At 37.2% G+C, this 15,688-nt stretch overlaps 1 protein-coding gene across 1 annotated transcript in view; it reads left to right on the forward strand.

Annotated features, from left to right (window-relative positions):
* Positions 1–269: 269 nt before the first annotated feature.
* The window catches only part of LRRC27 (leucine rich repeat containing 27), a 106,929-nt gene continuing 91,510 nt past the window's right edge, over positions 270–15,688 (forward strand). Inside the window, exons 1-4 of the mRNA XM_053692593.1 lie at positions 270–329; positions 1,038–1,260; positions 4,715–4,845; positions 10,931–10,989. Of these exons, the coding sequence (XP_053548568.1) occupies positions 1,051–1,260; positions 4,715–4,845; positions 10,931–10,989 (400 nt within the window). The 5' untranslated portion in view covers positions 270–329; positions 1,038–1,050. The remainder of the gene's footprint in view (positions 330–1,037; positions 1,261–4,714; positions 4,846–10,930; positions 10,990–15,688) is intronic.

The raw sequence follows: 15,688 nt of genomic DNA on the forward strand, positions 1-15,688 counted from the left end.
TCTAAGTGTTTCAATCATTATAGAAATGTTTATTTCATTTGTTTTAGGGAGGGATGCAATCATACAGGTATAATAATAATAATATACAAAGAAATGTTTCGTTAGATAATTACACCAAATAGTTATCTGTATAAATTTGAAATAACATCTCGCCTTTGACAAAGTTTGGACCAGCCGAGTAGCCGTAGTCAGCCTGAGATTTCCATGGCAACGCGTCTCTTCCTTCTGCATGGTTATTAGTAATATGTTTCCGCCCAGACACAGTAAGCCCAGTTTTTAGACGCGCTTCATTTGACTGATTCCTGGCGGAGTGACCGATGTTGTCCCATGTAAGTGATGTGCATGAAGAAAGTTTCCCGAACTCCAAAACAAAACTGTTTCTGTGTAATAATGAATATCAAAATAATAAGAAAGAATTGGAACTAAGGATCAAGATCTCATCATATTGGCTTTCAGTGGGGATTAACACCTAATGTGCTATGAGAATAGGGGTTTACGAAATATGCAACGCAACTTTAGGTTTTCATTATTTTCTTGCATTAAAGGGACCGTGAACATCTTGTGATTACAAGGCATTTGTGTCGTGTTGCTGTAATTAAAAATAAGCTATTTTTAGAGCCAAATTTTACGAAAAGGGGCAAACATAAATAATGAAAGTATATTGCTAAGTTGTTTCTCATGCATAACTAGACCCTTACTGTTTTTGTGTAATAAAAAATAAATAAATACTCCTTTGTGCAATAAAAAACAAAACTGTAGCTCTTTCGATATTGAGTTGTTGGTGGAAATGTAAATGTTCACTAGATCTGACTTCAATTTGTCTGTATGTAATAGAAAAATATATCATTACTTTAGATCCATATTGCAAAGTAGATTGTTTCCAGCTATCTACTGTCCTAGATGGAAAATACTGTAAAAAAACTCAATCATATGAGTAAAGTGGAGCTCTCTAAGGGGAGGATCACTCTATTACTTGTTTTATTATACTGTATATATATATATATATTTATTTTTTCTTTTTACCAATTCTGATGTAGCTGCAGTCAAGTAATGGATAAACAGCTGTCAATGCAATGCAGTCTGAGGAGTGAATACAGACACACAGTCGTTGGAAATCAGACATTTGATATAAAAAGTCCATTAAAACAAACTGATTTACATTCCAACGAACATTCCACAACATGTGACACATTGGATCTAAGTAAGAAAAACCTAACTTATCTTAGTGAAGACCTTTACAAAAGCGACTTTTGTATAAAGGTAAGTTAGTACATTTTTATACATTTAAAAAATGTTTATCTTAATTGTGTTTAACAGTGTACATTGTTATTAAAATGTATGAATCCTGAGTAGATATTATGTAGGTCTTAGGTTCAGTTCAGCCTGCATCACTAGCATTGGCTCTCTGTTGTTTTTGACCCATCAGTAATCAAAGCATCCTGCTAGGAAACTATACAATTATTATAAGCTCTCAAATTGAAATATATGCATACAAATGACTTACAATAAACATGTAGAGACGGCCATAAATCTTAAAGGAACATAAACTCCGTATTGCATTACATTAATATACCAAACGTGAAATGTTTTTGAATGCATTAAGGGGCACACAACTCATATTATATTATAAAGACTAACTAAAGGACCCATAAATACAGTAGAATGATATATTCAGCAAACCAATAATAAAAAGACAAAACAATCACACTTACTCTGAATTTCAAATAAGCAGTAGATTATTTTCTGACACATGCACATATATACTTTGAACTCTTGCACATGCTCAGTAGTAGCTGGTGCCTCAGAAAGTGTGCATATAAAAAGATTGGGCCCATTTTGATAATGGTAGTACTTTGATTTCATGCTCTATCTGAATCATAAAAGTTAAATCTTGACTTTAGTGTCCCTTTAATGTATTTAGGGGTTTCCATAGGGTAATGCAAGTAGGAAGTGAAAAAAATGTTTGCGCTATTGCTGCCTTCACTTAGTCCTTGCTTTAAACAGTGGAGGGGGATATCTTCTGCTTCAGAATGAAATAACAAAATGGGTGGTAGGGTACAGACAAATGGGGGCTATTTTTAATGAAGATTACTAGTAGTACCCTATGGAAACCTCTTAAATGTTTACAATCATGTTTTTACACCTTGTTTGCTGCAATTGTTTTGTAATAGCCACCCCCCCTCCTGTGCCTTATTCAGAGGAACCAGTGCAGACTTGTAGACATATATAGCCACTTCCCACTATCATTGTTTGCATTTCCTTATTGAATGACCCCTGCTGAGCACAATTAGGGACAAATAAATAGCAGGGTTAGCCGCCATGTATAAGGTTTCCAGAGACAGAAAAAAAGGGTCAAAATAAAACTTCAAAACTAGGGAATGGGGAATAAAGGGATTATCCATCTTTTAAAACAGTAGGAATTCTGGTGTAGACTGTCCCTTTAAAAAGATAGATAATCCCTTTATTACCCATTTCTCCAGTTTTGCACAGCCAACACGGTTATATTAATATCATTTTTACCTCTGTGATTACTTTGTATCTAAGCCTCTGCAGACTTCCCCCTTATTTCAGTTCTTTTCACAGACTTGCATTTTAGCCAACCAATGCGGACTCCTAGGTAACTCCATGTGCATGAGCTCAATAATATCTATATGGCACACATGAACTAACACCCTCTTGTTGTGAAAAACTGTCAAAATGCGTTCAGATAAAAGGCGGCCTTCAAGGGCTTAGAAATTAGCATATGCACCTACCTAGGTTTAGCTTTCAACTCAGAATACCAAGAGAACAAAGCAAAATGTATGTTGTTAAAAATTACATTCCCTATCTGAATCATGAAAGTTAATTTTTTTGACTAGACTGTCCCTTTTGAGGGATTTAAAAAAAAAAACCCCAACATATTTATCTTTCATGATTCAGATAGAGAATACAATTTTATAGAGTTTCCGCTTTACTTATATTATCAAACTGTTCTCATGTTCTTTATTGAAAAGGTATCTAGATAGCTAGTGTGCACATGCCTGAAGCACTACATGACAGGAAATAGTGCTGCCATCTAGTGCTCTTGCTAATGTATAACATTGTTGCCAAACTGCTGCCATATAGGGCTGCAGACTCATGCACACTCCTGTACTTTACCTTCTGGCTTTTCAACAAAGGATACAAAGAAAACAAAGACAATTTTATAATAGCTGGGAAAAATCTGACGTGCATTCTATGGCCGCGGCAACATTTAGGGCTGGTCTACAAGTTTTCCAGGGCTGTTTTTTATTCCCAGTCCGGGAATCAGTTTTCAGTGGCTCTAACCCAGGGGTATCAAGCTCAATGTATCTGGGGACCACTGGTTAAAGGGCCATAATACCCAAATGTTTAAACACTTGAAAGTGAGGCAGCATAGCTGTAAAAAGCTGACTAGAAAATATCACCTGAATATCTCTATGTAAAAAAGAAAGATATTTTACCTCAAAAGTTCCTCAGTAGCCACCTCCCATTGTAAAGGATTTCTAAGCAACAAATCAGTATGTCTGTCCTGGGACAGCTAAGGGAGTGAGCTTCGTGCACTCTCATATTATTTCACCAATCGGGTAAAGGAAGCTTACTATGAAATCTCATGAGAGTTAAGTCAAATCTCATGAGATCACAGTAAGAGTTCATGACCTCAGCACTGCTGATGCTGATTGGCTGCTGTTCATTTCTTCATTTTTTTTTTATTTTTACCTGCAGCTGGGAGCAGCTGAGTATAACTTTTTACACAGAACTTACTCTGCTGAGCTAATGAAATTGTGAGGTAAAATATCTTCCTTTTTTACATAGAGATGCTCAGGTGATATTTTCCTGTGAGCTTTTTACAGTTATACTGCATCAGTTTCAAGTGATTTAGCATATGAGTATTATGTCCCTTTAAGTGTTCTTCTCCCATGGGGGCCTCTTAAACTGAGTAAGTGCTCCAGAACTGGATATACTAAACTGGAATTGACATTTAACTAAGTAGTAGTGTATGGTGTGAGTTGTAGCCCACAATAGAAATACTCAGTTGGCTATATTTATCTTGTGAGTGAAGTGATCATTCTGGAACTGTATAACAACGTAAAAAGTGACATTTATCCAAGCAGTGCATGGTGGGAGTCTACACTGGACACTTGCCTTTATAATCATCTTGTGAGTGCCTATATAGAACATCAACAAGTTACACCTCTTAGAGCCACAAAAAAAACTGACAGCCAAAATAAATTGTTTACCTATTAAACAAGGGAGGACCAAATTAAACTATCTTGAGGGCCGCATATGGCCCTGGGGCCGGTACTTTGAGATCACTGCTCTAACCACTTTTGGATGCTTTAGTGGAAGCAGATGGTATCACAAAATTTGTATTTGACCACAGGATGAAAAACACCTTTTTTTAAATGGCATGCTGTTTATATATACTGTAAATAGCTTCTGTATAGTCTTCAAATGCAGCAAGTTTATTTGTCCTATGCTTTTACCATCAAGCCTTTCTCTTTCCAGAGTAAATATTTGTTATGAACCATTTATTTATCTAAGGAATTGGATGTTTTTCAAATGTACAGTGACTGATGCAGAATGGAGGTTATGAATGGAAAATATTCCTCTCTATAATCCCTTTAGAAAAAAAAGATGTTATTGATATTTAGTAAAATGTTGTAAGAATCTTGTAGACAGAAATATCATTATAGATTTTATTTCTTCACTTCAGAATATCCATTTACAAGGAAATGCTTTGTGCTGTCTTCCCGAGGATTTCTTTCAACAACTGCCATATCTTGTATGGTTAGATCTTCGTTATAATAAAATTACAAGTCTGCCCTCTGCAATTGGAGAACACAGGTACTGTTTTTAAACACTGTTATAGATTCTTTACACTAATAGACTACTGCAAATATTGCTTATATTATATAAACTTTATTTGTAAGCAGCTAAATCTGTAAATACAACAGCACGGGGATATTTGTGACAATGTATGAATGGGTGTTCCTTACAGCTGATATTTATGTATAAAGAGAGAATGTCTCCAGATAGGCAGCTCTGCATATCTGAAATCAAAATGGATCACAGTGTTTTTTTGTTGTTGTTTCTTTGAAGCATTGATGTTCTGGTTCTGAATGAACCAACTTTTTTGGTGGTTGTTCTTTCTTTCAGCCAGTTAGCAGGGACATTAAAGGATCACTCAATGCAGTAGATTTGCATAATCAACAAATGCAAGATAACAAGACAATGCAATAGCACTTAGTCTGAACTTCAAATGAGTAGCAGATTTTTTTCTGACAAATTTCAAAGTTATGTCTTTTTCCACTCCCCCTGTACCATGTGAGAGCCATCAGCCAATCACAAATGCATACACGTACCATGTGACAGCCATCAGCCATTCACAAATGCATACACACTTATTCTTGCACATGCTCAGTAGGAGCTGGTGACTCAAAAAGTTAAAATATAAAAAGACTGTGCACATTTAGTTAATGGAAGTAAATTGGAAAGTTGTTTAAAATGGCATGCTCTATCTGAATAATGAAAGTTTAATTTTGATTGAGTGTCCCTCAATGTAGTAGAATTGCATAATTAACAAGTACATAATAAAAAAAGACAATGCAATAGCACTAATTCTGAATTTCAAATAAGCAGTAGATTTATTTCTGACAAATTTATTTTTTTCTCCCAATTTCCGGCCCCCTGTATCATGTGACAGACATCAGCCAATCACAGACTAGTATACGTATACCCTGTGAGCTTGTGCACATGCTCAGTAGGATCTTCCTCCCCAGAAAGTGTAAATATAAAAAGACTGTGTGCAAAATTTGATAATGGAAGTAAATTGGAAAGTGTCTAAAAACTGCACACCCTGTCTGAATCATAATACTTTATTTTGACTCTTTAAAAACACCAAAAGGAAGAGTTCTGTATTTAAAGCAAAGATTAGCCTGAGCGGACAATAAACTAAATAAAAATATATATTGGATTATTTGCTTCCACACTGAAAAAATAAGTGAAGCTTCAGTGTTAATAAAGCAACAGCCGCCATCTTGTAACCCAGTTTTCATTCTCTACTAAAACCAATTGGGGCAGTTTTAAAGTCAATAGAGTGTGCAGCCAATGGCTGTTTGGAATATAACAATTTTAAGTCTGGAATATGCATTTTATACATTTTACAAGCATTTGAAAGATCATTTTAGAATTAAATTACAGTAAAAGGGCACAAAACTGACACATTTGGGTTTTGTGCTGCCCTTGTCGCTCTAGGGCAGCCACCAATCACCAGCTAGCTCCAAGTAGTGTAGGATGTGTACTTGAATCAAGCACGTTTCATTTTGACTTTATTTTTTACATTTCTTCTCATATTTTCCCTTGGTCAGTGATATAATTTGATGTCCTGTATATGGTCTAAACTATGATCTGTAAGTGACCCTAACATATTAAATACAGTAGATAACCAGTGAACAAATAGAGTTAGATCATATTCCTGTTGTATGTGGCAGGAGGAATAGAAATCTTCATTAACCTCCTCAGTGCAAAGGAAGACACAGTGTTGTCTCACTTTCACTGTTGTGTACGGAGGACAATACTGTATCATCCTCTGTTGACTGCTTTTTCTCATTCATAGGTGGTAGAATAAAGAAGGACCGAGATCCAAATCACGGGCGAGATTACATATGCGGCGCAGGCTTTAGCGCAACTGCTGAAATCCCTGCCGCCCGTAATTTTCACCTCGCACATCGGGGAATCACATAAACCCCGCCAGCAGTTCATAAAGTGCCTTAAGTCGGATAAACTAGCAATGTCCAGAAATGTGCGTAAATACACATTTCCTGGAGTCGCCAGTGACTTAAGGCACTTTAGAAACTGACGGCGCCTAAAAAAAAATAAATCATTTTTAAATCTCCTGTAAAAGTCTAACCCGCCTCCCAAAAATAAACCCGACACGTAAAACCCCCTAAATCCACAATCCCCCCACATCACAACTAATAATAAAAGTATTAACCCCTAAACCAACAACACCCCACAACGCAATATGCCTAATTAAACTATTAACCCCTAATCCGCCATTCACCCACATTGTGATCTACCTAATAAATGTATTAACCCCTAATCCGCCATTCACCCACATGGCAAACTACCTAGAACATGTATTAACCCTTAAACCCCCACATCACAAAGTAACTAACTTTTGAACCCCTAAACCGCCAAACCCCCACATCGCAATTAACCTAATTAATCTATTTACTCCTAAACTGCCAACCCCCCACAATGCAAATAACTAATTTAATTACTAAGCCCACTAACCTAAAACCTCCTAAATGAACCCCAAATTACATAAAATACTATATTACAATTAAAATAAAAAATTCTAATAGTACTTAAAAAAAACTACAATTAAATTAATCTAAAATTACAAAAAATTAAAAAAAGTCTAACATTACAGAAAATAATAAACCAAATTATCAAAAATAAAAAAAATAAACCTAATCCCTACGAAAATAAAAAAGCATTCCCCCCAAAATAAAAACACCCCCTAATCTAAACTAAACTACCAATAGCCATTAAAAGTGCCTTTTGTAGGGCATTGCCCTAATTTAAACAGCTCTTTTACATTTAAAAAAAAAGTTCCCCCTAACAGTAAAATACCCCAGCACCCACCAAACTCCCCAAAATAAAAAAAACTAACACTAAAAACCTAAGCTACCCATTGCCCCTAAAAGGGAATTTGTATGGGCATTGCCCTTAAAGAGGCATTCAGCTCTTTTACTGCCCTTAAAAGGGCATTCAGCTCTTTTACCGCTCAATAAAATCCCTAATCTAAAAAATAACTCCCCCCAAATATAAAAAAAAAAAGCTTAAGTCTAACTCCCAGATTGGTAATCATGGTTCCTTAAGTCCGGTGGTGAATTCTGCTTCCTATCGGCGACATCTTCTTCCATCGCAGCGATCTCTTCTATCTTCATCAAGGATCGCGTAACTGAAGACCGGCGACAGCGGAACCATGGAGCATGGAGGATCCTCTTCGTACGATCACCGCCGTACACTGAATATTGAATCCAAGTTACGCTTTTAAATTATATTCAGTGTACGGCGGTGATTGTACAAAGAGGATCCTCCACCCTCCATGGCTCTGTGGTCGCCGGTCTTCAGTTCCGCGGTCCTAGATGAAAATAGAAGATGTCGCCGGTTGGAAGAAGACTTCACCGCTGGACTTCAGGAACCGCGAGTACCTATCTATTTTTTAGATTAGGGATTTTATTGGGCGGTAAAAGAGCTGAATGCCCTTTAAAGGGCAATGTCCATACAAATGCCCTTTTAGGGGCAATGGGTAGCTTAGGTTTTTTAGTGTTAGTTTTTTTTTATTTTGCGGGGGGTTTACTGTTAGGAGGAACTTAAGTTTTTTTATGTAAAAGAGCTGTTTAACTTAGGACAATGCCCTACAAAAGGCCCTTTTAAGGGCTATTGGTAGTTTAGTTTAGATTAGAGGTGTTTTTATTTTGGGGGGATTTTTTATTTTCATAGGGATTAGGTTTAATTTTTTTTATTTTTGATAATTTGGTTTATTATTTTCTGTAATGTTAGACTTTTTTATTTTTGTAATTTTAGATTAATTTAAACTTAGTTTTTTATTTATAAAGTAATCAGGTTTTTTATTTTAATTGTAATTAGTATTTTTTAATTTTAGGTAATTGGGGTTAATTTTGGGGGTGTTAGGTTAGGGGGCTTAGTAATTAGTAAATTGCGTTGGGGTTTGGCGGTTTAGGGGTTAATATACTTTATTAGGTAGTTTGCAATATGGGTGAATGGCAGATTAGGGGTTAATAGTTTATTTAGGCATATTGCGATCTGGGGGTTTGACGGATTAGGGGTTAATGTACTTTCTTAGGTAGTGGGCGAATGGCGGATTAGGGGTTAATAGTTTAATTAGGCATATTCCGATGTGGGTGTTCGGCGGATTAGGGGTTAATATACTTTATTAGTTATTGCTGTAGGGGATTGCGGTTGACAGGTAGATATTGTGCATGTGTTAGTTTATATTTTCAGGGAGTTACGATGCTCACATTTTTAGCGTAAGGCTTGCTGCGTCTGCCTATGTGTGGCGAGGTTAAAATTGAGTAAAATTTCTCTATTTTCGCCGCGTAAGTCCTTGCGCTGAATATGTGATACCAATTTACGACGCGGTTCTATGTTAGCTTATGGGAGTAAAATTAGCGGGCGACGGGTGAAATATACACACCGCATTTAAATGCGGTGCCGTATATGTGATAGCAAACCCGAACTAAACACCAGCATCGCCAGCTTTTGCGGGCAACGCCACATATGTAATCTCGCCCCACATTCTTAGTATCAGCATTATGATTACTCAGTGTTCTCCACATGACCTATTTAATGGACACACCACCCTGCTTAATTTAAAAAAACAACTGGCTAAAATTTAAGCCAATGTTAAGCTAAAATGAACTAATATTAAAGGGACATGAAACCCAGCTTTCCAATTTACTTCAATTATCAAATTTGCTTCATTCTCTTGGTATCATGTGTTGAATAATTAGCAGTGCAGCACTGGAAGCTAGTTAACACATTGGGTGAGCCAATAACATGAGGCATAAATGTGCATCCACCAATCAGCAGCTCCCGAGCCTACATAGGTATCCTTTTCAACAAAGTATACCAAGAGAACAAAACAAATTAGATAATAGAAATAAATTAAAAACTTGATTAAAATAGCATTCTCTATCTGAATCATGAAAGAAAAAAATTGGGTTTATGTCCCTTTCATTTTTTATTTTTTTTTAACAGATTACCATTAAATCACTTTATGTTAAATTATGCATTTCATGTGTGCTTTGGATATCTTAAGTAACATTTAGAAATAAAAGAAGATGTTATAATATTGCAAAATGTACCCACAAATCAGCAAGCGCTATACAAGGTGCTGAACCAAAAATGGGCTGGCTGGTAAGCTTATACATTCCTGCTTTTTCAAATAAAGATACCAAGAAAATAAAGACGCTTTGATAATTGGAGTAAATTAGAAAGTTGCTTAAAATTGCATGCTTTATCTGAATCATGAAATAAATAAATTGGGTTCAGTGTCCCTTTAAGCACAGCAAACAGGCTTTCATGTAGCATGATACATCATATAATATATATTTATGTACAGGTAGCCCTCAGTTTACGCCGGGGTTAGGTTCCAGAAGGAATGGTTGTAAATTGAAACCCAGTTTATAATGTAAGTCAATGGGAAGTGAGGGAGTTAGGTTCCAGGCCCCTCTCAAAATTGTCATAAGTAACACCTAATACATTATTTTTAAAGCTTTAAAATGAAGACTTTAAATGCTAAACAGCATTATAAACCTAATAAAATAATCACACAACACAGAATATATCATTAAACTAAGTTAAATGAACAAAAACATTTGCTAAACAGCATTATAAACCTAATAAAATAATCACACAACACAGACTTTACTTGCATTTTTCTGCAAACAGTTCTTTCTATGCATTCTAATCGGGACTGATTTATAGACAGGAAAATTGTGTTCCTTTGCAAGCTGCTCTATAGCTCAGGTCTGGTTAAACTGATTAATTTCAGCTTGATTGGCTTGCATATCTTTGCTGCAACACAAGCGGACAGCTCCACCTACTGGCTATTTTAATCAATGCACTGCTTCTCAATGCTTTTCAATAGCAGTCACATGACTGAAAAAAAAGGTTGTTATTCTGAAACGGTGTAAATTGAACCGTTGCAAACCGAGGGCCACCTGTATTTATTTATTATATTAATGTTATCCGGTTCTAGGTTTTAATTTTAAAAACTTGTGAGATACGTTGCTGGGTGCCATTCATTTTTTTCTAATGGAAATAGACATTTTGCAGAATAATAATTTTATGTTTTTGAATATAATAATAATTTTATGTTCTGAATATGTTTAAGGCAGCTGCAATATCTCCTCTTGGAAGGAAACCCGTTGCAAGCATTACCTATTGAACTTGGTAAGAATTTGTTATACTGTGAGCAATTAAATAGAAACTTTGACTGAGATTGACTCTTCTTAATAAGGGAAGTGGTCGGTGGAGTTTGACCATTGAAAAACAATTGAAGCAAACAAGGTTAATCTGTTCTAATGTAGTCCAAATTGCTGATATCTGTCTATTTATCTATCTTTCTACCTATCTATCTGTTAGATAGTGTATCTGTCTATCTGTCGGTTGTCTGTTCAAGACCCTCCATTTTCTATAATGTACGTCTCATTATTCTTCATGTAACAATTGTTAAAGGTACATAAAGGAGCAAAAAAGAAAATGCTCTGTGTTTATAGCACTTTATGATTGCACTATTGCAATAATAATTTATTATCAAAATTGAAAAGTAGTAATTTGAAAAGTCTCTAAAAGCTACATGTTTGTCTGAACCATGTAACTTTTAAAGGGGCAGTGTACTCCAATATTTTCTCCCCTTTAATGTGTTCCCAATTATCCATTTTACCTACTGGAGTGTATACAATTGTTTACAAATCGCTTCCTCACCTTTATTTTCTCATTTGAAATACTTGATTTTGCCTATACCTATACTGAACATTTCTGAACATATTTTCTGGTTACAAAAATACAAAAAACATGTAAACTAGAAGGTTTAGATAATATAATCGGGGGTGAAAGAAGTACTAAAATGTAAATTTTTCATTGTTCTTTCTATATATTGGTGTTTGAGTAAACAGTGACAAATAAGATAAGGAATACTTTTTGTAAATAACTAGACAGGTAAGCTAACTAGGTATGCTCTCAATATAAGCGAAGCCAATTTCATTGGGTTGTGGTTTCATTTTGCTGCAACAGCTATTTCATATAAAAGCATACCTAAAGGAGATATTTCTAATACATTTTAAACTCTGCAGCTGGTACATACTTTCTGAAAGTAGCAGGTAGCTGCACAAGTTTAAGTAAAATTGTTTGACGTAATTGTGAAGAAGCTTTAAACTAGTTTAAATCTCAATAAAAGCACTCATAGATCTTTGCAAATTCCATTTACTAAGAGGTGAATGTTGATGGCAGCGTTTTCCCCCTGCTTGCTATATGTGTTTAGCAGTTGAGATTAATTGCAGCCATTTTCTAAGCTGCTGAGCATGAATGTTTGGTAATGCATTTTGACAATTGTGTTTCTCTACATATAACTTTACTTATAGACGGCTGTCTAAAATTAGTTCATTCTGTAACAGTTACATTGTATTTTCTTCCATTACTGAAAGAAAATGAGGACAAAAATTGTTTCAAAATAATTCTAGTAAACATATCTTTTTTGTTTTAATGGGATGTTATCTTAGGGTTTAAAAAAACTCGTTGAAACACTTGAAAGTGATGCAGTATAGCTGTAGAAACCTGACTAGAAATATCACCTGAACTTCTCTATGTAAAAAGGAAGATATTTTACCTCAAAATTTCCTTATTTCCCTACTCAGTTTAACCCCTTAACGACCAGTGTCTTCCCCTGTACGACGCTGGTCGTTATGTCCTTAAGGACCAGCGACATACCCTGTACATCACTGCAGTCCTGGGTTTCTCTCTGCCGACATCTCGCTCAAAATAGCGAGATGGCTCTATTTCTGCATGCCCCATGAGTGGGGCACTGCAGAAATAGATTTGCAGAGTTACCGAAAGTAGTGTCTATTACACAGAGTTAAAATAAAATTAGTGTATACTATCCCTTTAATTAAAATGCAATCACAGAAAAATGATTACCCTTTTCCAGATTTTTGTAACGGTTCTTATTTTAAGATGTGCACTTTACCTATAAGATGTACTTTAAATGTTTAATTTTCCTTTAAGCTTGTTGAAGCTGTAATGCAGCAGTAGTTGTCTGGGTTGGATATTGATGTCTCTAAAGCTTGTGGGGCTAGGCACTTTCTAATCTCAGTGGTTTAATGAGAAGTTATCCAGCTGAAGACAAGACATGGATGAAACGTTCTATCTCTACACTGCATGCAGCCTCCACTAGCACACATTAAATAATGTTTGTGCATGAACCAGGGTACTGTAGTGCCCCATTCAATTGCACCCCATGCCTATCAAGACCACTTTTATACCGCACATGGAGGCATGAGGTTATACTAAATCATGTGACTTTGATCTTGTTGTATTTCCCTACTGGCTGGCCCTATTGAACAGTATTTCTGGATCCATTTTCCTCTTACATTTTATTGATTGTGTTATGACATAAAACAAAATTTATGCTTACCTGATAAATTTATTTCTCTTGTGGTGTATCCAGTCCACGGATTCATCCATTACTTGTGGGATATTCTCCTTCCCAACAGGAAGCTGCAAGAGGATCACCCACAGCAGAGCTGTCTATATAGCTCCTCCCCTAACTGCCACTCCCAGTCATTCGACCGAAGACAATCAAGAGAAAGGAGAAACTATAGGGTGCAGTGGTGACTGTAGTTTAAAAAATAAATAACACCTGCCTTAAAATGACAGGGCGGGCCGTGGACTGGATACACCACAAGAGAAATAAATTTATCAGGTAAGCATAAATGTTGTTTTCTCTTGTAAGGTGTATCCAGTCCACGGATTCATCCATTACTTGTGGGATACCAATACCAAAGCTATAGGACATGGATGAAGGGAGGGACAAGGCAGGCGCTTAAACGGAGGGCACCACTGCCTGTAAGACCTTTCTCCCAAAAACAGCCTCCGAAGAAGCAAAAGTATCAAATTTGTAGAATTTAGAAAAGGTATGAAGCGAAGACCAAGTCGCCGCCTTACAAATCTGTTCAACAGAAGCCTCATTTTTAAAAGACCATGTGGAAGCTATTGCTCTAGTGGAATGAGCTGTAATTCTCTCAGGAGGCTGCTGGCCAGCAGTCTCGTAAGCAAAGCGGATTATGCTTCTTAACCAAAAAGAAAGAGAAGTTGCCGAAGCCTTTTGGCCTCTCCTCTGTCCAGAGTAAACCACAAACAAAGCAGATGTTTGACAAAAATCTTTAGTGGCTTGTAAATAGAATTTTAAAGCATGGGCCACATCAAGATTGTGTAATAGACGTTCCTTCTTTGAAGAAGGATTAGGACATAGTGAAGGAACAACAATCTCCTGATTGATATTCTTATTAGATACCACCTTAGGAAGAAACCCAGGTTTGGTACGCAACACTATCTTATCAGCATGGAAAATGAGATAAGGAGAATCACATTGTAAAGCCGATAACTCCGAAACTCGTCGAGCCGAGGAGATAGCTACCAAAAACAGTACTTTCCAAGACAACAGCTTGATATCTATGGAATGCAAAGGTTCAAACGGAACCCCTTGAAGAACTTTAAGAACTAAATTTAGACTCCATGGCGGAGCAACAGGTTTAAACACAGGCTTGATTCGAACTAAAGCCTGACAAAACGCCTGAACGTCTGGAGTATTAGCCAGACGCTTGTGCAAAAGAATAGACAGAGCAGAAATCTGTCCCTTTAAGGAACTAGCCAACAATCCCTTCTCCAATCCTTCTTGGAGAAAAGATAATATTCTAGGAATCCCGACCTTACTCCATGAGTAACCCTTGGATTCGCACCAATGAAGATATTTACACCATATCTTATGATAGATTTTCCTGGTAACCGGCTTTCGAGCCTGAATTAAGGTATCAATGACCGTTTCAGAGAAACCACGCTTTGATAAAATCAAGTGTTCAATCTCCAAGCAGTCAGACGCAGAGAAATTAGGTTTGGATGCTTGAAAGGACCCTGAAGTAGAAGGTCCTGCCTCAGCGGCAGGGTCCATGGTGGACAGGATGACATGTCCACCAGGTCTGCATACCAAGTCCTGCGTGGCCACACAGGCGCTATCAAAATCACCGAAGCTCTCTCCTGCCTGATCTTGGCAATCAGACGAGGGAGCAGAGGAAACGGTGGAAACACATAAGCCAGGTTGAAGGACCAAGGCGCTGCTAGAGCATCTATCAGCGTTGCCTTGGGGTCCCTGGACCTGGTCCCGTAACAAGGAAGCTTGGCGTTCTGCCGAGACGCCATGAGATCCACTTCTGGTTTGCCCCAAAGTTGAATCAACTGAGCAAATACCTCCGGATGGAGTTCCCATTCTCCCGGATGAAAAGTCTGCCGACTTAGAAAATCCGCCTCCCAGTTCTCGACACCTGGGATATGGATAGCTGTTAGATGGCAAGAGTGAACCTCTGCCCATAGAATTATCTTTGAAACCTCCATCATTGCTAGGGAACTCCTTGTTCCTCCCTGATGGTTGATGTAGGCTACAGTCGTGATATTGTCCGACTGAAATCTGATGAACCTGACCCCAGCTAGCTGAGGCCACGCCTGAAGAGCATTGAAAATCGCTCTTAGTTCCAGAATGTTTATCGGAAGGAGTGCCTCCTCCTGAGTCCACGAGCCCTGAGCCTTCAGGGAGTTCCAGACTGCACCCCAGCCCAGAAGGCTGGCATCTGTTGTTACTATAGTCCAATCTGGCCTGCGGAAGCTCATCCCTTTGGACAGATGGACCTGACATAGCCACCAAAGAAGAGAATCCCTGGTTTCTTGATCCAGATTTAGTAGAGGGGACAAATCTGTGTAATCCCCATTCCCTGACTGAGCATGCAAAGTTGCAGCGGTCTGAGATGTAGGCGGGCAAACGGTACTATGTCCATTGCCGCTACCATTAAACCGATTACTTCCATACACTGAGCCACTGAAGGAC

This window comes from Bombina bombina, chromosome 9, assembly GCF_027579735.1.
Source record: "Bombina bombina isolate aBomBom1 chromosome 9, aBomBom1.pri, whole genome shotgun sequence".
Classification (NCBI taxonomy): domain Eukaryota; kingdom Metazoa; phylum Chordata; class Amphibia; order Anura; family Bombinatoridae; genus Bombina; species Bombina bombina.